A 27,404-nucleotide genomic window follows, 5' to 3' on the forward strand; every position below is an offset into this window, starting at 1 on the left:
GTGACTCTCCAGAGTCCGACACAGCTTGGCCCCAGCTGGCCATTGAGTCAAAACAACTCACAGCAGAACCCAATGAAACAATCACCTGTGGGTAAACAATCTCCAAACACATTCCAAAGCAGCAAAACACAGGAGAAGCACATGAGATAAAATTGTTTTCCTTTTCTCTGAGGCTTCTCAGCTTCCCAGGAGAAAAATCCTGGGCAAAGGGATTTTTCCAGAGAATGTGAATGCCACGATCCTATGCAAGTATTGGTGGAGCTGAAGGTGATTCATGTGGCTAAGGAAGAGAGGAGGGCTATGACATAATCTGTCTCCTCACAGAGGCGGGTGACTTGTTGAAAAAGCTCACAAATCACCACTTTAACTGACTGCCAGGTTTCTTTTCCCAGCACCTCCCTGCTCCACAGCCCAGGGTGAGATTCATGGTGTTTGTGACAAATTTCTGAGTCACAGCTTGCTGACCAGCTTCAGAAGTTGGAGGGGTTAGGATTAAAATTAGCTGTGTTGGAGATTCTTGGTGCTGAAAAGGCACACCTGAGGAGAACATCAACTGACCAACATGTCTTGCCATATCCTTTGATACTTTTGCTGGTTATCCCCATTTTAAATCAAAGCTATTGAATTGTTCTCCAAAGTCTGATTTTTGTGTGTGTGTGTGTGTCACATGAGAAGGAAAATTCAAGCCCTTTTCTTGGAAGAGGACTCAGTAATGACTGGATCATGCAAGGGATACTTAGATCTTCCCAGCAACTTTCCAATATTATTTTCATATTAAATCAGTGAGCATATTCCAAAGAGAGATTTGGAAAAGAAAAATGAAGAAGCTGAAGCAGGTGATGGAATACATTTTGACCAAAAAAAAAAAATATGGAAAGCTTTCATTTTCTTCTCTTTCTCTAGAATTGGGAGTTACAGCTGATTTGGAATTGTTCCAGGAAACCTTTTTTGTTAATATCTCTTGCTATCTGATGGGCAGTAAACTATATCCAAAATCACCAAGGCGACTGTAATATAGGTGCTCCAAGAAATTGTTTTTCAGCTCTTGGCTTCCCATGGCTTGGACAGGTCACTCTTCAGTAGGTAAAACCTGGCTGGATGTCCTGCATAGAGTGGTGGTGGATGGTGCCACATCCAGCTGGGGACTGTCACCAGGGGTGTTCCCCAGGGATCAGTGTTGGACCCAGTCCTGTTTGGTGCCTTTATTGATGATCTGGATGAGAGGATCGAGTGCACACACAGCAAGTACAAAGATAACATCAAGCTGGGTGGGAGTGTTGATCTGCTGGAGGGCGGAAGGCCCGGCAGAGGGATCTGGACGGGCTGGAGGGATGCCCTGAGGCCAATGGTGTGAGGTTCAGCAAGGCCAGGTTCTGGATGCTGTACTTGGGTCAAAACAACCCTACAAAGCACTACTAAAAGGCTGGACATGGCCAGAGAAAAGGACCTGGGGGCACTGGTTGACAGTAACTGAACATGAGCCAGCTGTGCCCAGAGGGCCACGGAGGCCCATGACACCCTGGCCTGTATCAGCAGTAGTGTGGCCAGCAGGGGCAGGACAGTGGCTGTCCCCCTGCACTGGGCACTGGTGAGCCCACACCTCCAGTGCTGTGTCCAGTTCTGGGTCCCTCAGTTCCACAAGGACATTGAGGGGCTGGAGTGGATCCAGAGAAGGGCAGTGGAGCTGGGAGGGTCTGGAGGGTGAAAGCCCTGTCAGAAGCAGTTGAGGGAGCTGGGGGTGCTCAGCCTGGAGAAAAGGAGGCTCAAGGGAGACACCACTCTCTAGAATGCCTGACAGGAGGCTGGAGCCAGGTGGGGATCGGCCGCTCCTCCCAGGCAGCCAGCGACAGGATGAGAGAAATGGCTGAAGTTGTGCCATGAGAAGTTCAGATTGGATGTTAGGAAAAATTTCATCACAAAGAACATTGTAAAACACAGGAACAGACTGCCCAGGGAAATGGTGGAGACACCATCCCTGGAAGAGTTCAAAAAATATGTAGATGTGGTACTTGAGGACATGGTTTTATGGTGAAAATGGTGGTGGTGCTGGTTGGACTCGATGATCTTAAAACTCTTTTCCAGTCTTAGGAATTCTATGATTCCTGTAGGCAAAGTATTCATGGCATGCAGTTGATTTTTTATCTGCAGTGGTACTGCCATCAGCATATTTTTAGCTACCTTGCCTTAGCATATCTTTCCTTCTACTTTGTTATCATAAACTTTTTTATGTGTTTTGTGCAATCTCTCTCATTCTTTCATTGGAAGAGGCATAGTTAACATATTTGGCTCATAATTGGTCAAGCCCAGGTAACAATTTTTGTTCCTTAATCCTGGATCTTCTGAAGTAACAACTTTATAGAAAATCCTGCAAATTCAGCCTTTTAGACCTGTGCAACCACATGACCAGTGTTTATTTATTGTCTGGGAGCTCTTAGAGAAATCTGTGGTCTCGTGTCTTTCGCGCTGTGGGTCCTGTATTCGATTGCTGCTGATACATGTGACATCTTGCTCAGTTTCCTCTCAGCCCTGGCTCTCACAACTGCAGAATGCTCTCCAGCCATCCACAGATGGCCTTGGTTCATGTTACACTGTTTTATCTTGTCTTTATACATGCCACAAAGAATTACCGAGGCTCAAACAACTGCTGTACGTCAATCAGACACTTTTATTTAGCAGGTCATTTTTCTGTCTACTGTACCTTCCTGTGCTTATCTGAGGCCTTTCTGGCTGACCTCACACCTGCATATTTAGAGCCATTTCTGTGAGGTCTTGAACCCTAGTGGTACTGGTCAAAAACTTGTGACAAAAGTATATTTTGAGAAGAGTTAACACGTTTCTCTTTTGATGATGAGTGCTGGTAAGTGAGGTGTGGAGTGAGCACCTGCACATTGTGTTTTCAATGTCCCTGTTGGCCCCTTAAAAAGACAAAGATTATTGAATTTAGAGGTGATTTTAGTTAAGGGCCTAGAAGCTATGCTGAAGTACGTGATTAAAACACAAGAGCCAGATGCACAGGAAAAGAGTATAAATAATAGAATGCAAGTCAGCACTGACTTGCTCAAAGTTATACATTTAAGCAGAAACAGAGTAAAAGCAGAATGAAGAACAGGCTGGCAGCTAAATAAAATCATTTTGAAAGGATCTGGAAGTTATAGGTCCTAGTCTGAAAATATATGAGTTTTACTGTATGTTTAATATGGAAATAAATATGGCTCATGAGTCTGTGAAAAGGTTTTACCACTCAAGCCAGTTTCAGCTGGAATCCTGTGTCTCCTCTTAAGCCCTTAATTTCAAAAGAAGCTGGGAAATAGTTGATGGAGAGGACACAAAAGAAAGCAATGAAACAAATCTTGAAAAATTGACCTATGAAGATAAGACAGAAAAACTCATATTTTCTTTCACAGCATGAGGAGGGACCTGCTAATTAGAGATCTAGAGATAATCTTCAAATATGCAAAAAAAAATCTCTGAAGTGAATGGAGGGACCTATTTTTTTAATTTATGGTGGTATGATAACCATGAGGTTGAAGAGATTATTCAGATTAGGCAAGAAGAAAAATGCTCTAACGATGGATAGGTAAGAAGTAGATGGAGAAGCTTTGAGTTCCATCTCTGGAATTCTTTAGAAGAAGGCAAAACAAGAATATTGCAAATAAACACTGGCCCTAGGATGGAATAGTGAACCAGAAGATCTCTTCAGACACCCTTCAGCCCCTGTTTGTTGGTGCCATTATGATTCTCTCAATTTCTTTCAAAATAATCAGAGACAAGGGTGCTTGGATTCTCTCAGCTTACAAAGGTGCCACATTTGTATCTTTTGCCACACTTATATCTAGTTCAGCACTTTATGCTTGAAAAGTATCTTTTGATTGGATAAAAATTTGATTTCTCAATTTGAGTTAACTAGCGCCATTTTTATTTTCAGCATTTGTTTTAGGTTTGGGCCTGTTGGTCTCAGTATAGATTAAGAAGCCATAAATACATTTAATTTTTTAAAAAATCTGTTCACAAATGTTCAGTTGGAAAAGAAAGGGCAGTTGGGGAGGAGGATTATAATTCTCTTGGTGCCATTGTGCAAGTAACTATAAATGAGCAGTCAGCTGCAGTTGAAGGGGGCTCCTTGGATTCCTGTGTTAGCTGAAAATCCAGGCTGAGTGTTGTGTTCCCTGGCAGAAATGCAGTGCCTGCAGTGGAGCTGGGAAATGAACCTCTGGGGGCTCAGGTTACTTTTGATGCTCTGAGCAAACAGCTCCCTTCCCACAGTGTTTCAGCATGCAGGATGAACAGAGGAGACTCTTCTGAACTCAAATAAATCCACAAGACTGTTTTTTTTAATGGTGGTGTTTCTATGTGAAGTATTAAAATTCATAGGAAATGGGGCATAATAGTTAAGGACAGGCTATGTTTTAGAAGGTTTTACTCCCTAGAGCCTTTTAGAAGTCCGTAAGTAATTGAGTGCCTGGAGTAGTTCCTGATAAGACTGTGATCATTTAAATAAGTTTTTAGTTGCTAACAAAAAGCTTCTAATTTTCTTTCAGTAATCTCTATAGCAATTTTTGCCACTGGAAAGTAAATACAAGATTCATTACTGTGGAGAATAGCTATTTCAAATTAAATGGGTTTTGTTTTGGTAAGATGGTATTTTCCATTGAAATTATAATTTTCCAGAAAATATCAGTCTATTTTCATTTACCACTCTTGAATGCTGGAAATGAGAGAGTATTCAAAATAGTTTTTAAAAAGTACATTCTTAATGTACATTAATTTTGAACGTACAATAAGTACAGACTTAAGGCATATGAAATAAACAGTTCTGGCCTGTACACACATTTTTTCTTTTTTTTTTTGTCTTGTAAAAACTGCTTAATATACAAAACTTTTATTAACCGTTGCTTAAAAATTTTAATTGTAAAACTTCTCACAACACTTTTTTTCCTCCCAGTCACAGGTGAACCACCATTCATCCAATAATGAAACTTATCAAGAAAGGTTGGCACGATTAGAAGGTGATAAAGAGTCTCTCATCCTGCAGGTAGGTCCAAAAGAGAGAAGAATTTTGTCTGCATAGTTGATATCCAGTGCATAAAAGCTGAAGTGGCAGAGTATTTTCTGTTAAACAAATGTTAACAGGTCGCCAAACATAGCTGATAATTAACAGGGAATTCATTTGTAATCTGTATAATTCCTCTAAATGATTTCATGGTGGGGTAACCTGGTAGAGGAGAGGGGTGTAACAGCCATAAAAATGGGGGGGAGTGGCAAAGGGATTAAAAATATTTCTATGCCACACTACTGCTGGGATGGTGGTTCTCATTCTAGGTTTGATAGGTTGTGCCAGTTTTCTGGGTTGTCTGTTCATTTTTAATGAACCAGAAGACTGGCAGGTAGATGGAATTAGTATTTGTCCTGTTTATATGCTGTACGAAAATCATTTACATCTTCAAAAAGCTTAAGGGGGAGGGAAACGGGTAGAGAAAATTTGACAGTAAAATGCATGCCTAAGCTCCTCCAGGTTTCCTGTTTCTCAGTTTACCAAGCCTTTTTTCAAACAGATCCCATGTCCCATATAAGTTCTCCTCCTGGAGAAAACACATGTTGCACAACTTCAAAAAAATATTCTTTTTCTGTGTATTTTTGCTAGTACTGAACTGTACATTCCATGCTTTTTAAAACCTGAAGCTGGAGATAATTTAAATAGTTTTCGCATATCCTTTCTCTTCATGCTTTCAAATGCATATTACAAGCACATATATTTACATCAAACAAAGTTGAAGTGTGTTGGGTAGGTGTTCTCCCTGCTTTCAGTCACAAGTTTCTGTAAACGTGTCTTATCCTGTATGTTCTGCTCACACTTGTGTTCATTTACTGGGCAGAAGCCTCACTGCTGTTGTTAAATAAACAGTAAATATTTTCAGACACAAGCTTTGGCTTGGTTGGAATTTTTTTTTTTTTGTTACTGTTAAACTAAATTGCTGTTACCAAATTTAGGAAAAAAGAACCCCACCTGACTGAAAAACAATCTTCTGGTTGGAATCTAAGTGTGTGCTACAAATCCCCTTTACAACTGCTATTTATTAGAACACCTTTTATTAATCAAGTGGTTGTTAACACTAAAAACTTGATTCCATTAGTAAAAGCAAACAATGTCTCACACTGTACATTCATGTTTTGAATGCATGAGCAGCTCAGGAGAGGAGAGCCAATTGTGGGGCCAATCCCAGGTGTTCCATCCAGAGCTGAGGGGGGCACCTTGAGGGTCTCCTTTGTTCCCCACATTTCTGTGCAGTCCTGTGACCTGTGCATCAGCTTTGGTGGGTCTGACAGGTCTCTGCAGACTGTCCCAGGCTGCTGCTCAGGATGTGCTTTTCTTCTCTCTGCCCTGCAGATCTTCAGTAACTTTTTCTTCATCCACACAAACCCAGGGAAGCAGCCAGCCAAATGCACAAAACACAGGGGTTTATGACACGTTTTGGGACCTGACTAGAGTGTTTCTTAGAAGGAATAGAGTAAAATCAGAACTAGAAAATGTCTCTCTTGCATTTTACTCCCATCACTTCCACCCCCCATCAAACCCAAACGCTTAGTCAATATATTTATGCATTTTCCTTTCCCACTGCACGGCGTTGCTGTGGAACTGCAAAACTCCCAGGCAGATAAGATAGACTAAAACCTCAGTCTGGAAGGTGAGCATCAACAACAACAAAGATGCCAAGGTGGAGCTGGGTTTAGGAGCTGCTTTACACCAGCTTTTCTGTCCAGGCAGTCAATGTGTGGAGCACAGGCAAGCCCCAAGCCGAGGTGCCATGGCCTGAGGGACTCTGCTGGTGCAAACCTGGCTGCTGGGCGTGACCTTGGCAGGAGGGATAAGAAAAGAAAGGGAACGGAGCACCTTGGTCTGGGGCTCATGCTGAATGGCACCAGTGACTGGCCCATGGCTGTGATCTGGAGGGAATATGAGGCTGGGAGCACTCCAGCCTGTCCTCAGACTTTTAAACCTTTCCATTTTTAGCTAAGTGTTCAATGCCCCTCACTTCTACAGAAAATATATTACCTGCAGGCTGAGTCTTGCAGGTGTTGCACTCCTAAGGCAAGATGGAATTTCAAGCTTAGCATAAACTGGGATTTTGTTCTGGGTGCAGCCTACGGGTTCCTTGAAGAGTCTGGCAGATGTGATCCTGGACAGAGGGGAAAATATGAGCTGATGTGCCTTTCAGCCCAGCTGCTGGAACCCCCAACACATGCTTCTAAAGCTGCTAAGCTTTCACTAAATTCCTTTGCAGGTTGCATTTAACATCCAGAGTTTCTTTCCAGGTTGCAGTGGTATTTAAACCTAACCTGAAGCTCTGGTTTTCTTTCTCTGGAACTTACATCACACTGAAGCAGGGAATTAAGTTTGTCTCTTCCTGCATTCTGACCTCACATGGGGTTTTTTGTGTATCATCCCTCATTTAATGGGAGCAAAACAAAGTAGACAAGCAGCAGATTTCCTTGCAGGGGGTTCTCCTGCCCCAGCTTGGCTGTGTCCCCCTGCCATCTGCCTCCCCCCACTCCTTCCTATCACCTCTCATCCTGAGTTCAGCTGTACTCTAAGCTACAGACAACTGCTTTAATAGGAAAAAATATATTTTCCTTATTCTTTTTTTTTCCTGTGATTTTTTTCCCAGGCATGCTTGGCACTGTATCAGCAGTTAAAAGCAATAGAGAAGTCTCTCTGTACATCTTCCCTGAAGTGAACTCAATTGTTCATTGGGTTTTAGACATGCTGTGTAGTGGATATATCTTAAAAGTTTCACTTCTACCTACTGTACATTTTTTATTTTGTTTTATTAATAAAGGTGTTGCAGGGTTAGATGTGAGAGCATATATAAGTTTTTGTTAATGCATTTTCTTCAAAATGGAGTTTAAACACCTTAGGCTCCTTTGTTTGTTTGTTTTAGATAACGTTTTTTCTAGAATAATCAAGGCTTTCATATAAAGAAATAGTTACAGTGAATATACAGAGTGTATGGTCTCCTTAACATAAGAATTATCACTGGGTTTTTTTCCATATCTTTCTAACATTAACCTGGGTGCAGTTTTTCTGCTTTGCAAGATTTGGGTTCAGCTGCTGGGCTGTTTTTATTGCACACCCACTTCTCTGTGCCACCATTCCCACAGTTCTTTACCAGGGTTGCTTATTGTTTCTTTTCCTGGGGTTCATTGTCTGTATCTCCCTGCTTTTGCTTTCATGTTTTGGCTTGCCAAAGCCTGCAATTCTTTGTTGGAATAGAACTTTGCCACAGCTAAAACTTGCCTTTCACTCATTGCATTCTTCATGGCTTCAGAACTCTTTATTGATAGGTAAGCTATCAATAAAGTTTTGTTCTTGTAAGAAGTAAAGTGATTGGTTGGGTTGGGAATGAACAGTTTTCTTACGTATCTGTTTTAGGGAGTGAAATGCCAGCAGAACCCGAAATGGTGATGCATGCTCCAAAACCACATAAAACATTTCCAGTATCCTCTGTTCTTGTTTGCTCCTCTCCAGTTTTCCAGACTTTTGCATGAAGGGACCCAGGCTACCTATAGGTAGCATTCCACCTCTCCTTGAAATGCCCTTTCTTTTTTATATCAAAACAAAACATTGCAGGGGAGGGGAGATGAGAGGGCGGGGTTGGAGTGAAATAGAGGTAAGACTGCAAAACTTCTCTCTTGGTGGAGCAGGTTGCTGCAGTGCACAAGAATATTAAAGCATTGAGGGCTTTAAAAGGGAACTTCTTGTCAAAACGTGCATTTGGATGTTATATGCATAAGGTAATTGAAACTTATTTACAGTCAGTTCAGTAGCACTGTGCTTCTCCTCTCAAATTACAGGTGAGTGTTCTCACAGACCAGGTGGAAGCTCAAGGAGAGAAAATCCGGGACTTAGAAATCTGTCTTGAGGGGCATCAGTTGAAGCTGAATGCTACAGAAGAAATGCTCCAACAGGTAAAAATCTGGATTGCAGACCTTCTCCAGAGGTGGGCTGAGCACACATGGTCAGCTTGTCTGCATGTGTGACTGCCTTTGGCAACAGGATAAAACAGGGAGGAAAATAAAAGATTCTTTTATTGTTCTCCTCATGCTTTGCACTTTTTTTCCCCCCCAATAAATGTGTCTTTGTTTTCCTGTTGCAGAAAAGTTTTACTGGCTGGTTGCATAATGCTGTACGTGGCAGCATGTAAAATGAAACTATTGTGTCTTATTTAAACTGTGCTTATTTGGACATGGCTGAGTAACTGGTTAGACAGGTTAAATGTATCTAATACATGTAGGAGTTATAGAATTAAGAGGTTTTATTTAAATGCCTTCTGTTTTCCTATGGCTTTGAAGTTGAACAAGCGGCAGTTTGGAATGAATTACTGTATAAATTCCTGTTCTCTAACCATTTTTGCCTAACTTTGGAGCTTTCCCCTTAGTTTGAGATGAGAAAATTAGTATATAAAGACATTTATTCTTTATTTCAATCAACAGTTTCAGGCTATGTGATTTAATTTTTGCTTTTTGATGTTCTATGTTGAGGGAGCAGAGCAAATGATAAATTAAATACCTTAACAGAACTTGCAGGTCTGTTGATGCTGAAGTTCTCTCCCTGAACAATTTTCTGTTGTTACAGATGCAAATTATGCATTGTTAATGCAGTACGTAGATACCAAAAATAGATATGAAACTGTAAATAAGCCTCAAAAATCTATGCCAGAAATTTTTAGGATAGATACTGTTCTCTGTGAGCTTAGTTCTTCTCCCCACGCAAATATTTTGTGTTATAAATTTGCTATTTTAGTCCATTTGAGATATACAAGCCTTTTTATGAACTGATCATAGCTTTAAATTACGATAAGGAATCTTTTGCATATGTATGTAAACAGCAGCAGTTTCTATAAGATAAAACTGTATCCTAAGCATTTTAAATTATAATTCTCAGAGGTTCTTGAAAAAACCTTCCATCTCACACAGTCCAAAACGCTTCCATCTGGGCAAGGCTGTATTCTGAGGGGTCAGCTTTAAAAATGCAAACAGTGAGTGCATGTTGTTTTCCAGTGAGATCTGAAGTGGAACTCAAAGAACAGTGATTATTTAAGTTGTGAAAATCTGTTTTCAGACTCCAGGAAGGCATTCCCAACAGAGTGCAGAAGCTCCCTGTTCCAGTCTAAAGCTAGATTGTTGTTCTGTGACTTCTGCTAAAACTGCTTATTCTTTCTCTGACTTAAAATGTTTTGCCCAGATAGTCTTCTGAGGAAACTGTGAACTTAAAGTCTTATTTACCAGAACACTGAGGCATCTGAAATTAGAATATAATGTTGCAGGAACATTGCCATTTCAGTGAAAACGTTTGCATCTGCTTGTCTGGCCTTAGGCACATGCACAAATTGCTTACAAAGCTGATCCTAAAGTGATAAACTGCAAAAGGCTGTACCAAAGCTGAAGAAGTAAGAGAATCTCCAGACATGTCTAAAATAAGCCCGAAATCCAAATTTTGGGATAACTCTGAGCAGCTGTAGTTGTTGTTTCTCCCAGTAGACAGCGGGATATGGGAAACACAAGTTAGATCTCTCAGCAGACAGAGAAGTTGTACATTTATTGTCTCAGCAGAGGATCCTATTAAATATCATTTGTTTTGAAGGTTCTCTTCTCCATTCACCTTGTTAAAAATTATCCTCTGTGGGGAATGAATTGAGATTTGGGGAGAAGAGAATGACCTGATCATGTGGTGATCATGACATTCATGTCAGATATGTGGCCAGTGGATGTTTCTGCAGATAATTTGTCAAAAGTAGAGTGTGTGGTTTCAGGGGTTTCAATAGATGAATCAGTCAGATTTTGGGGAGATTTGGGTTCAGATCTTCTCAGCCAGCAGCTGCTGCCAATGTCCTGCTTTTCAGAATGACTTCTGTTACCCTCTTGAGAGGCAGTGTAGTCTAAATTCAGATTTATTTCATGGTTCTGCTTCCTTATTTACAATATATTTGAACTCCACTGATTTTTGCCTTTATGAACTTAAGTCAGCTGCTTCCTCTAAGTGGAAAATGGAACAATAAAGATAAAGCCCTAGATAAAGCCCTGTCTTTTTAATTTCAAGAACTATAAGAAGAGTGACTCATAATCAATTCTGGGAGAAAAAAAATGTTTCAATAAAAAAATTACAAACTTTAAGATAACCTAATGATGGTATCTGGAAGTTCCACAGCAGAAGGGGTATCTAATACCACCCTGCAAAGTAGTTTTTGCTGAATCTGTGCTAGCAGAGACTTGTCAGGGTGGGGTTACTGGCAAAAAAATCCTGCTGGCTTATGATTTATGCACCGTTGTTTTGAACCCTGCTACAAAGTGATCGTGCAACCACTTCTGAAGCAGCAACTGAAATAAAAGTTATACAAATAGCATAAAGTGGCTGTTCAGCATTTTGGGTGGGCATCTCGAATGTGGAGTAGCAGCAGCAGAGGAGAAGGGAAGAAAGATTCTCCTTTCATCCTTCTCCCTCCTCCTGACCGTGTGGCTTCTGCCCCTGATTCTAGCCTGTCATGGTCAGCAAACCCTCTCGTCCATGACTGGGAGAAAACTGACCTGGAATTTAGAAGGAAGAGGCTGTTTTTGAGATGGCTGAGTGAAACAGCGCACAGGAAAGGTCAAGGTGGGGCAGAAGGGCAGTGGAGAGATGTGCTTGGACCTCAGTGTTTATGGAAGCACAGCCAAGGGAAATCCAGCATTTGAGCAATGAGAGGATCCTGTGTGAGACACGCAAAGATGCCCTGGTGTGCACAGGTACAGATAACGTGATGCTTAAGGCATCAAACCCAATGTTTTACTTTTGTAAAAACACTCTTTCCACCACAGATTGTAATGAAGAAAAGTGGTTTTTCTGCCTTGAAGGTGTCTGTGTTTTCTTCCTTCAAGAAAACGAAACAGGCCTTTTCAAAACTCATGCAAGTCAATGGCAAAACCTTAATTCAGTCCTGAAGTATAATTCAGGTTTGGCCAAGAAACAAAGTCATCCTTCACAGTAAATGGTAACAGAAAATTTTCTGGAGCATGGCTGGCAGCAAGATGCAAGTTTAATTTCATGGAATTACCTTCCAGTGGGGTGTCTGTCCTGCTACTGCATGTGTGAAGGATATGGAAAGGCTGGCCTGTGTGAACAGCTACCTGCCTTTCCCCTTGGCACATTGCAATGGAGATGTCTAGAAGTAAAATTAAAAAAAAAAAAAACTTCTTGGAATTATCCTAGGAAAACAATTTATGCTGTGACAGCCCATTTCCAGTGTATAAACTGCTTTAAATTGTAAAGTTACAGCTAATTTGAGAGAGCAATGATGTGCGTGTGTGTGTATCTTGTTCTAAGTTACTTTGTGCCATTATTCAGTACTTTCTTCCAGTCAGTTTTATGAAAGGATTTGTATTTTTTTGAGAAGAGAGAGGGCCTTGGGGGAATCTCCTATCAATGTACTCTAGAGTTGGAAACAGAAGTAATTTTTGCTCTATAAAGTTGCCTAAACTGCCCCATAACAGAGAGTACCAGCCATGCCTAATGTAAACACATCAGGGCTGTGGAATCTGTGCTGTCACGCTTGACAGCTGTGCCATGTCCATCTGAAAAGTGAACTCCTGCACACACAGACTTCACCTCCACGGTGCCTTTGCGTGCATTTGTTGGTAATTGCCATCAGTAAATCTAGTTTGTTGCCTCTTTGCTATTCCGGAGCTGCATTTCATTTGTTTAACAGATAGCAGTTTCCATTGGAGCTCTCTGGCATAAGCACAGCAGTTTGCTTACCCAAGGACAATTCTGGTCTGGGTGGCAGAGTCTTTCCTGTACCTGAGCTGAACCAAATCCTACATGTGGTCTGACCGTGTCCTTTTGCCTTCCAAATAATTCCTGACACAGTCTGGGGGACTCATGTTGGATAGTTTTGTTGTGTGAACATGTTTGTGTCTTCAATCAAGTGAGTTCTTTTGAAAAGTACAAAGGACTTGGTTTTGGGATTATTTGTGCCTTAAAAAAACACACATAAAACCAGAAATGCTTGGGTGTAAACAGGAGTGGATCTCTGTTCTTGTGTCAGTTTATGTCTCACTTCTGTCTGGTTGCAAGGCCAGAAGAAGGTGTGTCAGACAGTGGAGAACCTTTTTAAAAACTGGATTAAAAATATGCAGGGAGGAGCTGTATCAGTTCAGAGTAGGAACTTGAATCCAGCACTGTTCAGTGTGTACCTGCTCTGGTTTTGCAGCTGTCTCATGCTCAGGGGAGCCAGAATCCTGCCTTGGTTGCAGGGCATAAATCTGGTGTGTATCTGTTTGCTCCTCAGGAGCTTTGCTGACTGGCAACGACCATTCCTTCAACTTTCAGTTGCCTGAGTTATCTGATCTTAGATGAATTTCAGCACTTGTTTATAGCATGCAGGAGCTTCTTGCCAGCAGCTGGCTTAGTGTTTCAGATTTTGAAGTATGCTCTGTGCTGCTCTGGTTGAGCTCTCAGGTTTTCAGAGCGTGCTCCCAAGCTGTGCAGCTTTGTCTCTCCAGGTGAGCACTCCACTTTGCTCTTTTGGAGTTAACGTGGGCAGGAATCTGCTCCTCAAGCAGATCCAAGGGCTGGTCAAGTTGGCAGGGCTGTGGGAAGCTCTGTCCTTTCCCTGCCTTAACCATATAATGGGCAAATGATGAATTGGAAGGCTGTAATTCCCTGCCTGCTACTGCCTTGCACCATTTCATGGTGATTGCACACGCACATCGCCCTCAGCTGTGCTTCCAGCTAAGCAAATATCTTATTTCTGCCACAGCTGACACACAGCTCTTGAGAAGTGCACTCCTCATTAGGGGGGCTTCTGGCTGCATTTTGCTTCCCAGGTAGGTAGCTTGGTCTGTCTGTCTCTCTCAAGGTTTTTAATAAGGGTGAAAAGTAAGGAATTTTTTCAAATGTTGTATTTTGTAGGGTGCACAAGTACAAAATGGGATCTTTGGGTTTGTTTTTTTTTCCCTCCCTTCTTGACTAGAATCTTACTTATGGTTTCTCAATCAGTGTATGGCATGATTGTTTCCTCTGTTTTCTGGAGAGCTAAATATCCTGGAATTTTCTGTGCTTGCAGCTGAGAGCCTAAAAAATTATCCTCTTTTCAAGCTATTTTTGTCATGTTACATTTTATAAACAGTTTTATAAGAATTGTGTCTTTCCAATCCAACTAAATGTGAGAGTGAGATATACAGCATGGGCTACAGCTTCATTGGGAGTATTGGAAAAGTTGATAAAGTACTTTAGAAATATATAGTGTGAGTTTTAAAACAGTGTGTTTGGAAATAGTTTGCTATTCTTTGATCTGTCTGGTACACATATATCATCACTTCTGCATGCCTCCTCAATTTTTAAAGTTAAATGTTGAGTTTAGAAAAGATCTTTAAGAAGGAACATTACACTTGCAAAGTATAATGTACAGTACATTTTAAAACTAAAAACAAGTATCTTGCTTCTAAAGAAGACTCCCTAGGATATGTTCTATATCTGTTCTATTTTTCAGTTAAGATCCTCCTAAAGCTGCTACAGCCTAAATTACCATTTTGCCTGTCTTATATTATCTCTTTTTTTTTTTGCTTTCAAACCAATAACATAAATTTGTATTTTCTTTTCTTACAATTGCATATTTATTCTGGCTGAATTCAAGTTGCATCATACCGCTGAAATACACTATAATTTCTCTGTAACAAAATGGTTCACATTCTTAATGAGCTGTTCACTGTGAGCATCTGCTTGAAGATGAAAATAATTGCTTCCAGATGTTCCTGTTTCAAGAGGAGACATTTACTTTAAACGGCACTTGCTTTCAAAGCTCAAGTCAGGTCCTCTGGATGCAGGAGGAATTGTCAGCTGTTTTAAATCAGAGGAGCTCCATTGAAAACAAGCTAGGGGCAGTTAGCTGGTTTGCCTATTTTAAGTCACGAGATTTATGCCAGTTTACTCCAGCTGAGAATCTGATTCCCCAGCTTCAGAGCAAATTGTAAAATTGTGTTTGAGCTGATTAAAAGCAAAGCAAACCCAAGCAGCTGCCTTGGTGCTCGCTTGGAGCAGGCAGTGCCTCCACGTTCACATAGAGCTCCTGAACTTGGGCTGAGAGGAGTGAGTGTGGATTGCTCTCCACTGCATAACTGAGGGTAATTTAGGGGTCTGTAGGAAAAATAAGAAGTAATGCCAGATGGTGCACTCAAAGGATAGATCTTTTGTTTAAAATCCCTAGAGGGATGCTGTGGCTCCTTGCCTTATTAAGAAATATTCCTCCCATATCATGGAACACCATGTCAGTGTCCAAAAAAATTTTAAATGTTGTTTTAGCTCAAGAGTGAATGGAGTCTGTCCGTGGGGCCAGAGTTGCCTCATCCTGCTCTTCTTTCTGATGTTCAGTGGCTTTATTTCATATCAAAGCCCCCATTTTTAACTCTGCCTGAACCTGCAGCAGTCTGCTGTCTTAACAGCTGTGGAGATCCTGTTCCAGTCTGGACTGGGCTGTGCCCCTGAAACGCCTGCAAATTCGTGCTTTTCTGGAAGACAGAGGAGTTATTTGTAATGATAATTGTGATTTGTAATCACCTGTGTAGAAAGCAGCTCCTCCTGGGATTTCATTAAGTAACTGCCTCTTAGAGTTTTTAAATTAAAAAAAAGTCAGTGCAATATCTTTTCCTGATTAGTGCTTGATTTATTTCATTCGGAGAAGACAAAAAAAGAAAAAAAGCCAAAACCACGAGGCTACATTTCTGTTTGTTTTCCCATCCATCCACAAATATCATTGCCAATGTCAGCAGGAATGGGCATGGCATTGGGAATAGTGGGTGGCTTAGATAATTGGTGTTGCAATACAAGTTTAGTACTATTTTTAATTTGTGCAATATTCCCCACCAAACTAAAATAACTTACATGTAGAGCAGATTTTGAAATGAACCTTGACTCTGTAATCTTTGAAATAACCTTTGTGGCTTCTCCAAGCCATGGTCTGCAATGTGCTGTACAGTTTGAGGAAGAGATGAGAAAAGGCTGCTGGACGTGGTGATTTCTGATCCCTCAATAACATCGGTGCAGATCCAGATTAACTGTGGCAACTTCAGTTAAATCACTGCCATGTAACTCAAAGCACAGTCTGCTGTGATTCCTCAGTGTGGTTCATGTGATCAACACACTAATGGGATTTAAAAATTATCAAAAAATATTTTAACCATTTGGAAGCCTACATTCTTTCATTAAAAATCAATTTGGCATTTGGAAAACAAAGTATGAATTTTCCAGTAAGGCTTAAACTCCTGATGGGACTTTTTAATTTTTGAAAACAGAGGTGACAGAGGCATTTGATGTATGTAATACACTCTGTTAAATTTTGGATGGTTTCTTGCCTTGGCTTTCCTGAAAAATGAAAGATTCAATGAAGGTGTAAATGTTAACCATTCTCCAAACACACTGATATGACTCCATCCAAAGCATGTCTACTCTGCAATCTGCAAAACAAATTTAGGGCACACGACCAAATGCCATGAGCAGTTATTTCTCCTTTACAGCATTTCTTAGTTTAGATACTGCCTTTTGGACTCCACTTGGGACATTTCTTTCACTGCAGTTCCCTTCACACTGCACAGCCCTCAAAAGCCATCAGGTACTACACTGTGTAAATTACTATTCATTGGTGTAGGTAGAGGTGTTTCTTGCCTCTGCTACTCAATTTGGGCTGAGGTGCTCATTCTGAATTACATCCTTTATTGGATAACACGTGACGAGAAGGTCTGCGAGGTAATCCTAAAGCATAACTTTGGCTGATGAGTGGTTTAGGAAGACGCCAACTCTTTTGTAATGTGCCATTATGGAGGTTTGGGTTTGTTCAGCCTCAGTATTGCTTTTGATTTCATGTCTAGCCCAGGGATTAGCTTTGCCACACATTTGTTTGAAATAAGGAGTGGGACACAGCGGTTTGGTGATTAACACAGAACATTTAGATGAAAATAACTGCAGCACTTGAGAAACACATTGAGGTTCAAACTGAGGGTTTAATATGGGCCTGCCAATAAAACACATGGCAGTCTGTCAGTGCTCACATAAATAACTGGGGAAATTATTCTGCATTGCTTTCAGGAGCTGCTAAGTCGCACATCGCTCGAGACTCAGAAATTAGATCTGATGGCTGAAGTTTCAGACCTGAAGATTAAGCTGGTTGGTATGGAAAAGGAGCAGAGTGAATATGAAGAGAAACAGAACAAAGCTGAGGTGAGTTTCTTTCGTTGCTTCAATTTTTTTCCATGTCTGTGGTGTGTTGTCCCACACCTGAGCTTTTGGGCTGAAATCAGCAGGGAATAGGATTTCCCATGCCGGCAGCACAGCCCGTATCACTGATCCTATGAATTCAGGATTATGCATTTTTGGGATGTGGTTTGTTTTCCTCTCTCTCTCATTATACTTCAGAGGTTGCTGTTTGGCTTTCACCAAGGCAGAGTCCCTTCCAGAAGCATTTCTTGCAGTGGGTGTTCACTTAACCCTTTCCTTTCCCTGGGAGCTGCACTGACATGGCTGTGCCAGGCCTTCCAGAGCTCTTCCCTCATTTTTGTGGCAGAAAAGACTGTCAGCTCAGTAGTGTCAGGGGTACCAAAGGCACTGAGATCGGGCATGTTAATGTATTTGTGGCACTTGGGAGGGCATTTGCCTCAAATGTGTCTTTCCCCTTGTGGCTATGTAATAAATAGTGCAAAAAAAATATCATGGGCTGGAGGCAATTCCAGCCCTTACTGCCTTTCAGATGTGGAGAGCTCTGGACATCAAAGGAGCTTTGGGTTTTGCTGTATTGGTTAAAAAAGAGAGTATGAAACAGGGAATTCATCTGAGCAATATCCATATCGTGGTGGTGAGCAGCAGGTGGGAGCTGGGAAGGAAAGCAGTCGTGGAAGAGAGAAATTCATACAAATGTGTTGTTCTACTCAATGGTCCTGTAAGGGGACCAGCTAGAAGGAGAGGACTGCCTGGAAAGGAAGGATTGCTGAGTCTGAGATTTATACATTGCTGACTGGGGAAAAACAAAAAAAAAACCCCAAAAAACCCACCCAAACTTTGTTCCGTATTGACTTAGGAGGATTTGAAATTTGAGCAGCTTTAGGAACTGTTTGCTCTCCATAACTCTGCTAGTGGAATAGGTGATAACTATGCATCAGTACTTTGCCTGCAGTGACGTGGCTCATTTGGGGTGTGTTTGCTTTCAACTTATTTATTCTCTGAAGTTTTCTTTAGAGATTCAAAGATAACATAAAGAGAGCAATTTCTGGCAGAGCTTGCAAGCCAGGGAGGCACCAGCTGCTGTTTTCACCACCTGTGGCCCTTCTCGTGCTCCTTCAGCCATAATTGCCAGTGCCTTGTGTACAGAGAGGGCCTGAGCACTCTCAAGCTACCTGAAAATCAGAGCAGGTCTGAGCAGCACCTGCTCCCAGTGCCTCCCACGACCTGTGGAATACAGGGCTGAGGATGCCTAAATTATTGCAGGGCCAGCCTGGCTCTTGGAAAGCAGCAAAGATTTTGGGTGCATTTTTATGGACAGGACTTTTGGGTGCCTGGGAGGTCTGGTCCTGTGAGCTGTGAAGTTCTGCTGCTGCTGCAGTGTGGTGTGTGCCCCCTTGGGTGGGAAAGTTGAGCTTTAACAGCCTGGATGCCTTGGTGGGGCTACAAAGTGATAGGACACGTTCCTGCTCAGATGGAAAAAAGGATTCTAATCTGATGGAGAAGTTGAGAATCGTTGTGTTGAGTGTGTGCTGAATTATTTACTATCTCCCAAGGTGTGATTAGGTTTCTGGCACGTTGAAAGTTGCAAAATTTGTGTGTGCAAAGCAAGGAAAGGCGTGGGAAACAGAACAGCATTTTTGGTTCTCTTGTTGAGTTATTTGTGTATTTATTTCAGATTCTCCTGAATAAGCATAAATCCCATTTATCACGAGTTGCTTTCAATCAAATTAGATGCTTAGTTGAATTCTAATGCTTAGACCCTATTTCTGCTCCTTTTCCTGTAAATTATACTAATTTTTCAATACAGACATGATTTTAAACATCAAAATGAAATTTTTTATGTTCTTTACATTATTAGATTACAGCTGCTTAAATTTGGTAATATTTTGAGTGTTTTCCTGAACTCTTTGCTTCCACTGCCCAACTACATCTTTCTAATGAAGAAACCCTTTGACAAAAAGAGTCTACCTGTAGTTTGCTCTTGGTTTTGGCATCCAGTAGTTAAATAATTTTAAATAGCTTGCTCAGATACTTCAAGGCTGACCCTACTATTTCTAAATATAATAATGGGGCTTAAAAGTTTTAAATTAATGTGGCATTGCAGGATCATTCAGCTCAACCATGTTTTCTCTCTATTCTAATTTTGTGTTGGCTTATTTCACAGCAGCTGTTTCCAGTCACTTAGAATTTATCTATAGCATTATTTTTCTGGTTGGGCTGGGAGGAAAGAAAGCAAATTAAGACATCCTTCTAAATGTGAGTGAGTTTTAATGTGTAAGATTGGTTTCACTTTATCTTGTGCAGCTGTCATTTAGGTTTGGTTTTAGTGAGCAGCAAAGAGTTTATCAAGCATCTCTAACCTCTTCTCAAAGGTATTGATTTCACACTGAATGCCACTTGTCCCTGGCTCTTCAAAAGTCCATACTAAATATAAAGTGCCATTTATTTATATATATTGCAGATGGGCCAGGAGAATAGCTGCTTGTACATGGACTGTCTCACTCCTGGCTTTGTCACTTTAATTCCTTTTCTGGGGAATAATGTCCTACTTTTGACACAGTAATGCTATGAAGGTTTCTGGACTCTCACCTGAAGGGGTTGTGTGGCTTTTCTTTTGCCTGAGAAGCCTCAGAAATTTTGAAAATGTGTTTTTCTTAATGTAGCAAGGTATGAGGAAGTAGCCTTGTCATGAGATTTATGGCTGCCCAGATGTCTGTTCTACCTGAATGTGGACAAAAGAGACTGTCTGTCTGTCCTGCTTCTTCCTTTTGTAGCATGGGATAAGTCTGTGGGTTTGGCCGTAAGCTGCTGGCAAGTGTTTTGAGGCTCTTGCAACTTCTGAATTAAATATCTAGTCAAAGCTACTTGCAATTCCAAAGAAACCTGAGTCAGTGAGGCACTGACTCCCTCTGGGGAGTCTGGTGTGCTGTCTCATCTGAGTCAAGGTGTTGTAGTGAGTGTTAATGAATGCTCATGCTGGGAAAGAATCTCAAAAAGTCCTGTTCTACCTTGAACCTGGAAACAATTGCAAAGGCACAAGCTAGAATTCCCCTGGGATTAGGGTTTCTGCCATCTCTGTACCGTCAAGTTGGTCCTGTGGGGTTTGTGGACGCTTCCCTTTCCCCTTTTTTAATGATAAGGCAAAAGAGAGAATTGCAAGGCAGCAGCAGAAGTGTTTCTGGACTCCCCCATGTCACCACAAGCAGAGCAGCTGCCAGTTTGTGCTCAGAGATCTGCATCCTCTTGGAGCTGCCCCTCTCCATCCAGACCCTGGCGTGGGCTGACTGAGCTCCTGCCCAAGAGGAGCACAGACCAAGGCTTGGTGCTAAAAGAAAGTGAGGGAGATGGATGTGTGTGTCCTGCCAGTTCCCATCCCCAGCTGGCGCTGCTCTGGGAGGTACCTGGTGGAGGGGATGGTGAAAAACCAAACCTAATCCTCATTGATGTCCATTAAAGGTTTGCTTGGTGAAAGAGGATGAGCATCAGACATTGTGATCCAGCTTGAGCATAATATGTACAAAGTAAAATGGATGTAAAGCTTTTCTGGATTTCATCTTAAACACTGAGCTAGAAAATACTCAAATGCGTGGAACTCTTTTGTATGAGTTAGGTGAATCTTTGTGAATGTTTAAAGTTGACTGTGGATGCTGTTACTGCCCTGCCCTAGCTGTTCCCTAGCTCTAAGACTTCTGATTTTCCTGCAGAGTTGAGGTTACAGGAGGATTGTTGGCAACTCTAATGAAGAAAATAATAAAAAAATTATTTGCCACGTCATCTGTTGTTCTCTCCACTGAAATCTTTTTCTCTCCTTTGAAAGATGGATTAAGCTCCTCAAATTTGTTCCACTTGAGAAGACTGAGAAACCACAAAACTTATTAGTTATTAATGTCCCTGAAAACTAAGAGAAAGGCACTTCGCTCGTGATACCTGAAAAAGTACTCAGTGCTATTTGCTACAGGGTTGGGGAGTTTAGGTGAAATATCATATGGATTTTCATACTTGACTTTGGTTTGCTTTCTAAACTGGATTTTTGTGTGTGTGTATCACTGAAACACCCAAATCCAAGAAGCTGACCAGCAAACTGGTACACTTTCAAATAATTACTTTTTCTTCTGTGTTATCTTCCTGATTCCTCCCGCATCTGTTGCTTAACTCCTCCTCCACCTCAAGATCCTGCCCAGATAGAGAGAGAGGTAATGGAGTTATTTTTCTGCCCATGCTAACCTGGAAACAGAATTACTTTGCTAGTGAATTCTGTGTATAAATTATGAAAGAGCAGGCTATGGCCCCAGCTGAGCACTTTGCAGTTTATTCCTGCCGGATGATTTGGAAGTGCAAATGAATGCAATCAAGTCCCATTTCAGTAAAAGTGTACCTCTGAGCCAGCATATTAAAATACGTTCCAAATGATCCCTCACATGACTGTGAAACTTTCCAAAAAAAGTTTCTGATCTTAACTTCAGAGTCAGAGTCATGAATTAGTCTGGAATGTAGATTCTGTTCCATGTAAACTGTGGCTTTGTGCAATATTCCAGGTTTATACTCTTTTATATCTACTTTATCTGAAAGGAAACACATAATCTGTCTTTTTTTAGTTTGCCTTTGATGTGCTTCACGTAGTTCTTTGTGTTGCAACTGTAGAAATATATTCTTTGCATCATATTTTTCCTCACCTGTCTTTTTTTTTTCTCCCTTTCCTCCCGTGTTTTCAGTCAGTAGTGAACCTGATCAGTGACCTGCAGGAGCAGATGTGTAGACTGCAGCTGGAAATTAATAGTAGGATCCAAGAAAGAAAGACTCAAGATAGGAAAGCAGACTTGACCCCTAATGATCCTCAGTCTGGTGCAAGATCAGTAGAGCCCCTGGGCCAGAAGAATTGCTCTCGGTGTGAAGTACGAGAAGCTCCCCTTGGCAGAACCTCTCTATTGCCTCTTCTCCCTCTTGCAGAAACTAAATCCCACTAACCAGAGCTGCCTTGGGAATGTTTTGGCATTAATCTTTGTGGCTTGAGTGATGACAGTGCCAGAAAAAATGACCAGAAAAAAAAAATCATCTCACCCCAGACTCTATACCCCAATTACTGGGACAAATTTGGTCACCGTTGATGGCTGTCTACTAAAGCACAGAAATCTGTAAAACCAAATCACCCCTTTCAGATTTTTCACAGTTTCCATTTCATTTGTAAGTCTGCAATGCTGGTGTAGTGTGGGTTTTTTTGGATTTGGGGGTTGAGATTTGTCTGATTTTGTGCAGCATGCTGGCATGGTTTGTAGTTTGCTGCTTTTCCTCTTGATGATACCACCCCAGCTGTCCTTAATGGTGTGACCTAACCAGTCCTCTGAACACAGATTATTGATTCCTGGATATCTTAAAAGCTTAACACAGGTATAAAATAATTTCAGCTAAGACTCTCTGACATGTACCCTTCCTTTTTCTATTGAAAAGAGCCATAATAAAATTAATCTGCTGGTACTTTTAAAATAGTAAATCCAACATGGTTTTGTTTATTCCCTGCCATTAGCAGGTGCCAGAATTTGCATAACAGATCCTGGTTGTATTTGATCAAAAATGTGTCACATGGCAGAACAAAAGCTACTTTGCATAAATGGCTTCATGTCACTGAAGGTGGAATGATACTGGTATGCCTAGAAAAAACCATTTTAATTCTTGATTTCAAATCAGATTGTTGCTACATCTCTTTGGTTAAAATTTGCATGCCCAGAACTCATAAATAATCTTCTTGTATTGTGAGGGAGTTTTTCAGTAATTTATCTCATAGGTTTATATTATAAAAATAGCTATTCTGTGTGATACATCTATTTTGAAAATAGCTGTTTCTTCTGGGCTTGTTTTACTGCAGAACTGCTTAATGGACTATTAGAACTATGGGCTTTAGGTTAGAGAAATAATCTGAGAGTCAAATCTAGGGGTCATTCTAAATAAATCTTAACGTAATCCAAGGTGTTAGTGTGGTTCTTAATGTATGTACTGCACAGGAGTCCAAAATTGGGTTACCCCACCATACTTTTCCTTTCCTCAGTTCATTTTAAGACACTTGGTCTTGTCAGAGCTCCATCAAGGTTTTAACAATATTGTCCTTTAGAATGAGCAAGATACAATTCTATCAAGGAATGGGAGGAGGGACATTGAAGGGACAGCTTCTCAGAGCAGGTCACAGTTTTACTGTGGCAGTTCAATGTTGAATACCGTGTGGTTCATGCATGATCTGTAATTGAGGACTATGAAAAATTAATATTTGCCAGGAAAACCTTACCTTTCATTTCCTTCTTCCTCTGCAGGGTTTGTTGCAGGAACTCAGACACCTCAAAATTAAAGTAGAAGAACTGGAAAATGAAAGGAATCAGTATGAGTGGAAATTGAAAGCAACTAAAGTAAGCAGAGTCCTTGGCATTTTCTAATGACAGGCTTCTATCAGCTGGGAAGGGATATGCTCCATTTCTCATCAAAATTTACTTTTCCAACATTTACCTTACAGGGTAGCTCTGAAGTCAAGTTTTCTTTAACCGTCTTTGGATTAAGCATCTTGGGTTGAAGGTGGTGCAGCTTCCTTTGTGCCTTTTGCTCCCTCCATGCAGTTTTCAGTCTGGTACTTCTTGCAATTCTTATTTCAGGAAACCACAAAAGGCATTTTTGACTTGCAAAGAGCTGCTCAGAGTAAAGGCCTCTTTGAAGGCTCCGTGGCCTTGATTTGTGTAATGGTGACAAGCTTTGTGGGATATACTTTCCTGAAGAGGCACGCAAAGTTTGTTGGGTGTTTGCTTACTATGGAATTTGTTTTCACAGACATTAAGCCCAAAATACACCATTAGATCATCTGCTTTGACTTTGTGTATATCACTCTGCATGGCTGCCTTACACTTTTGCTGACCTTAAGTCCTGCAAAGCTGTTGGATCATAATCTGGAGAAACTTGACATGTCAAGCATTTAATCATTTTCCCCAGCAATTAATTTTTCTAGTGGAACATTCTCTCTGTTATTTCTGGTTTGAATTTTTAGCCCTTTTCCACTGGATTAAAAGCACCATACAATTTGTCCTTCTTGTGCTGTAATCACATCTCCTTTCCTTTGTGTAATAATCCCTGTTGATATGAATGACTGACTCTTGACTTGTGGTTGAATCTTGGAGAAACATTTCAAATTATTAAACTGAATTTTCTATTTAATGCTTGATAGCTTGATCCAGACATGACAAACAGCTATTATTTGTATTAGCATTTCTTTCTTTTGAGAATTCTTGGATGAATAACAGAATGTTGCTGTCATGTCTTTTTTCTCATTAAGATAATAGTTCTTCAATCCATGAAAATGTTTTCTCTGACGTGGTGGAGATGAACAGTCTTTGGGAAAATATTTTCTCAAGCAGTGTGTGGCCAGCTGCCAAAACAGATAGAAATTATGGAAAAAGTAGGAGAAGAAGGAAAATAGTAAAGAAGAATCATAAAACCCTCTGAGGGAGAGAAGGTGCAGGACTGGAAAGGAAGAAAAGTACAAGGAAAGGGAGAGGAAGCAGAAAAATAATCAGAGATGACAGGAATTAGACATTAAGGGAAAAGAGAGCCTTTGAAAGAGCTCTGAGATTGAGTAGACCAGGGGAGGCAAATCCAGATCTGGCATTAAGAGGTCTGCAAGCTTTTGTCTTCCTGTTGTTCCAGCTTCTTAGACAAGAAATTGGAATAAATCCATGGCTGGATATAAAAAGCATATTAGTCAGTGGGAAGTGTAGGAGCCCTTCAGAGGTGCAACAAGGCAGATTCTTCTATTCCACATGGAATTTTAGGCAGAGCAGTGACGTTATCCTGCAATCCAACTGCTTTCTCCCTGGTGAAAATAAGTTTGTGTGTTAATTAAGTTTCTCTCTGTCTGGATAATGTTGTTTGGGTTTTGCATCTTTCCTGCTGTATTTTATTTTGAGAAACTGGTCAAATTCGTTGGGGGGTTTTGTCCTTTTTCTTTGCTTTTTTCTTCTCTTTTTCCGCACCCTTTTTTTTTTTTTTTTTTTTGTTTTGGTTTTTGGGGTTTTTTTTTGTCCTTCATCTGCAAGGAGGCTTGATGTGCTTTTACAGGGGAAATGTAGAATGTTGACACACGCTGTTTTAAGACCTCTGAAGAAAATCTTATCAAACTGCTGACTTACTAAAATATGCTTCTTGCAGTTTTTCTCAAAAATACAAAAACCAGATTAGAATCACTCCATTTCAAGCTGAACAATCACAGAATTCTTCTCCCTCTGTCTTGTTGAGATTTTTTCATGTGGGATTTTTTATCCAAATCTGGTGGCAGCCCTAAATCTCCAGTAAATGTAAATGAATGTGGTATTTTGGTGCATGTGTGTGGTGTTTTTTCAGGCTGTGCTTTCCTTGTACCCTATTTGCTGTTACCTGTTTTGAGGAAAAACATTTTTGTTATCTTGCTGAGGAGGCACAGCATTAATAGATTCTCACTTATACTAATAAATAGTAACTAGGATTAAAAATAAAAATAAATAATAAAACAATAATAAACAATAAATATAAAATAATATAAATAAAATAAAAATCAACAGTATCTGTTCTAAAATCCTTTGATATATTTTAGAGGACTTCATGCAAAGTTTGAGTTCCCTAGAATAGTCTTTTTTAAAATTTATTTTATTATTTTTATTATTATTATACCAACTTTGTAGCATTGAGAGCCTTCCAGAGTTTCCTTACCTACATAAATCCTTGAAAATGTTAGTCTGCCTTTTCCAAGAGTTAATTGCATCAGGAAGAATGAGCTTCTCTGATAGCAATAGCAGCATAAGTAGGTATAGTTGTCCTAGTGTTTGTGAAATATCCTGAGCTGGTAGCTGACCTCAATCACAGCCTCACTCAGACATCTCCTCCTTCCTGGGAAGGACTCACAGACAACGGGTGGGGAAATTTTTCTGACTTTGCTGTGCTCTTTTCCAGGCTGAGATAGCCCAGCTCCAGGAGCAGCTGGCTCTCAAAGATGCAGAGATAGAACGCTTGCAAAGTCAGCTCTCCAGGACCTCCTCATACACTGAAGTGGCAGAGAGAGGTAAGAGGAGGGGAAACAAAATTTAAAATTCAAAACCCTACTTTAAGTTTGATTTGGTAGCAGCATGGTGGAGGATTGCAAAGAGATACAAAAAAATGCAAGAATGGACTTAAAATTTATTATGGGAGGAAAAGTAGTGTCAATTCATTCTGTGTTCTGGTGGAGTAGAGGCCTTTAGTGTGTGAAATTCTATTCCAGTCTAGAGGCAGCACAAATTGGAATAAGTATCCTCAGGGCTCTGAAACTTTTTCTGTTGGTATTTTATTTATAATTGTGAAGACTCATCATAATTCAATGGGAATTTTTTTTTTTTTCAGGTATACCTTGAAAGTTTCTTTGAGAAATCCTTACAGTTTCTGGTTTTTAAGGGAAAAAAGGGTCATGGTAGTAGCTAAGCCTAATGTTTCAATGTCCAAACATCCTAAAAGAGTCATTGCTTCCTTTCTCCATGGCTGTGTCTCGTTCAGGCTCCCTGTGCCATGAAAGTTTGCACTTTCAGTGTCCCTGCCAGCCTGGGCTGGTTTAGGGTTCTGTGATATTGCAGGTTTGTGTTTGTTTCTGTTGACACAGGTCACAGGCAAGCAAACCAGTTTGTTTAGCCTTTGGTCTCAACCAGTGGTGCCACAGTTCTCTGAAATATTCACTCCCTGGGGCTCCTGCCAGCTGCTGGGCCAGGAGAACATGGAATTAGGGACCTTTTTCCCCTGCAGCACCAACACTCAGCCATGCAGGAGTATTTGTGAGCAGTTTAGCACAGGGCATCAGCTTTGCTGCTCTAACAGCTTCTGTGGGTATTAACTGAGGCTTCCCAAGGCTGCCCTGGCTGGGATGTGAATTTCCATGTGCTGTGCTTCCCCCTTCCCAGGGCTTCCCAAGAACCTCCTCTGGTTCATTCCAAGAGTGACTTAACATCTCCTGGTGGTGATCTCACTCAGCTGCAGAGCTTGTGCATGTAGAGAGCTGCATGTCTAACCAGAACATCAGTTTGTCTAACAGCAGTGCTTGGTAGAGGAACCCTTCTACTAATAGAATTATGTATTTTCTGTCAGATTCCCAAACAATTTAGGGTATTTCAAAAGAAAGATAGTGGTATGACAGTAAATC

General features: G+C 40.8%; 1 protein-coding gene and 1 long non-coding RNA gene across 24 annotated transcripts in view; one reads left to right on the forward strand and one right to left on the reverse strand.

The window, feature by feature from the left end:
- The window catches only part of PPFIBP2 (PPFIA binding protein 2), a 92,974-nt gene that overhangs the window by 45,554 nt on the left and 20,016 nt on the right, over positions 1 to 27,404 (forward strand). For 20 of the 23 annotated variants that reach the window (XR_010365301.1, XR_010365300.1, XM_064426115.1 and 17 more), the window contains 5 exons: positions 4,943 to 5,032; positions 8,851 to 8,964; positions 17,111 to 17,242; positions 23,539 to 23,631; positions 26,192 to 26,300. Coding sequence is in view for 21 of the 23 variants with exons in the window: in XM_064426115.1 (XP_064282185.1) it covers positions 4,943 to 5,032; positions 8,851 to 8,964; positions 17,111 to 17,242; positions 23,539 to 23,631; positions 26,192 to 26,300 (538 nt within the window). In the remaining 2 variants the exon portion in view is untranslated. Of the gene's footprint in view, positions 1 to 4,942; positions 5,033 to 8,850; positions 8,965 to 16,502; positions 16,638 to 17,110; positions 17,243 to 23,538; positions 23,632 to 26,191; positions 26,301 to 27,404 lie in introns of those variants that run through there. The other 3 variants (XM_064426109.1, XM_064426114.1, XM_064426122.1) reach the window with 2 other exon arrangements.
- Positions 18,534 to 23,998, reverse strand: LOC135303890 (uncharacterized). Its single transcript, XR_010365302.1, has 3 exons — positions 23,729 to 23,998; positions 23,514 to 23,583; positions 18,534 to 21,412 (listed from the first exon to the last, which is right to left on the reverse strand). It is a non-coding gene; the product is annotated as an uncharacterized LOC135303890 (long non-coding RNA).

Source organism: Passer domesticus, chromosome 6 (genome assembly GCF_036417665.1).
Source record: "Passer domesticus isolate bPasDom1 chromosome 6, bPasDom1.hap1, whole genome shotgun sequence".
Lineage (NCBI taxonomy): Eukaryota > Metazoa > Chordata > Aves > Passeriformes > Passeridae > Passer > Passer domesticus.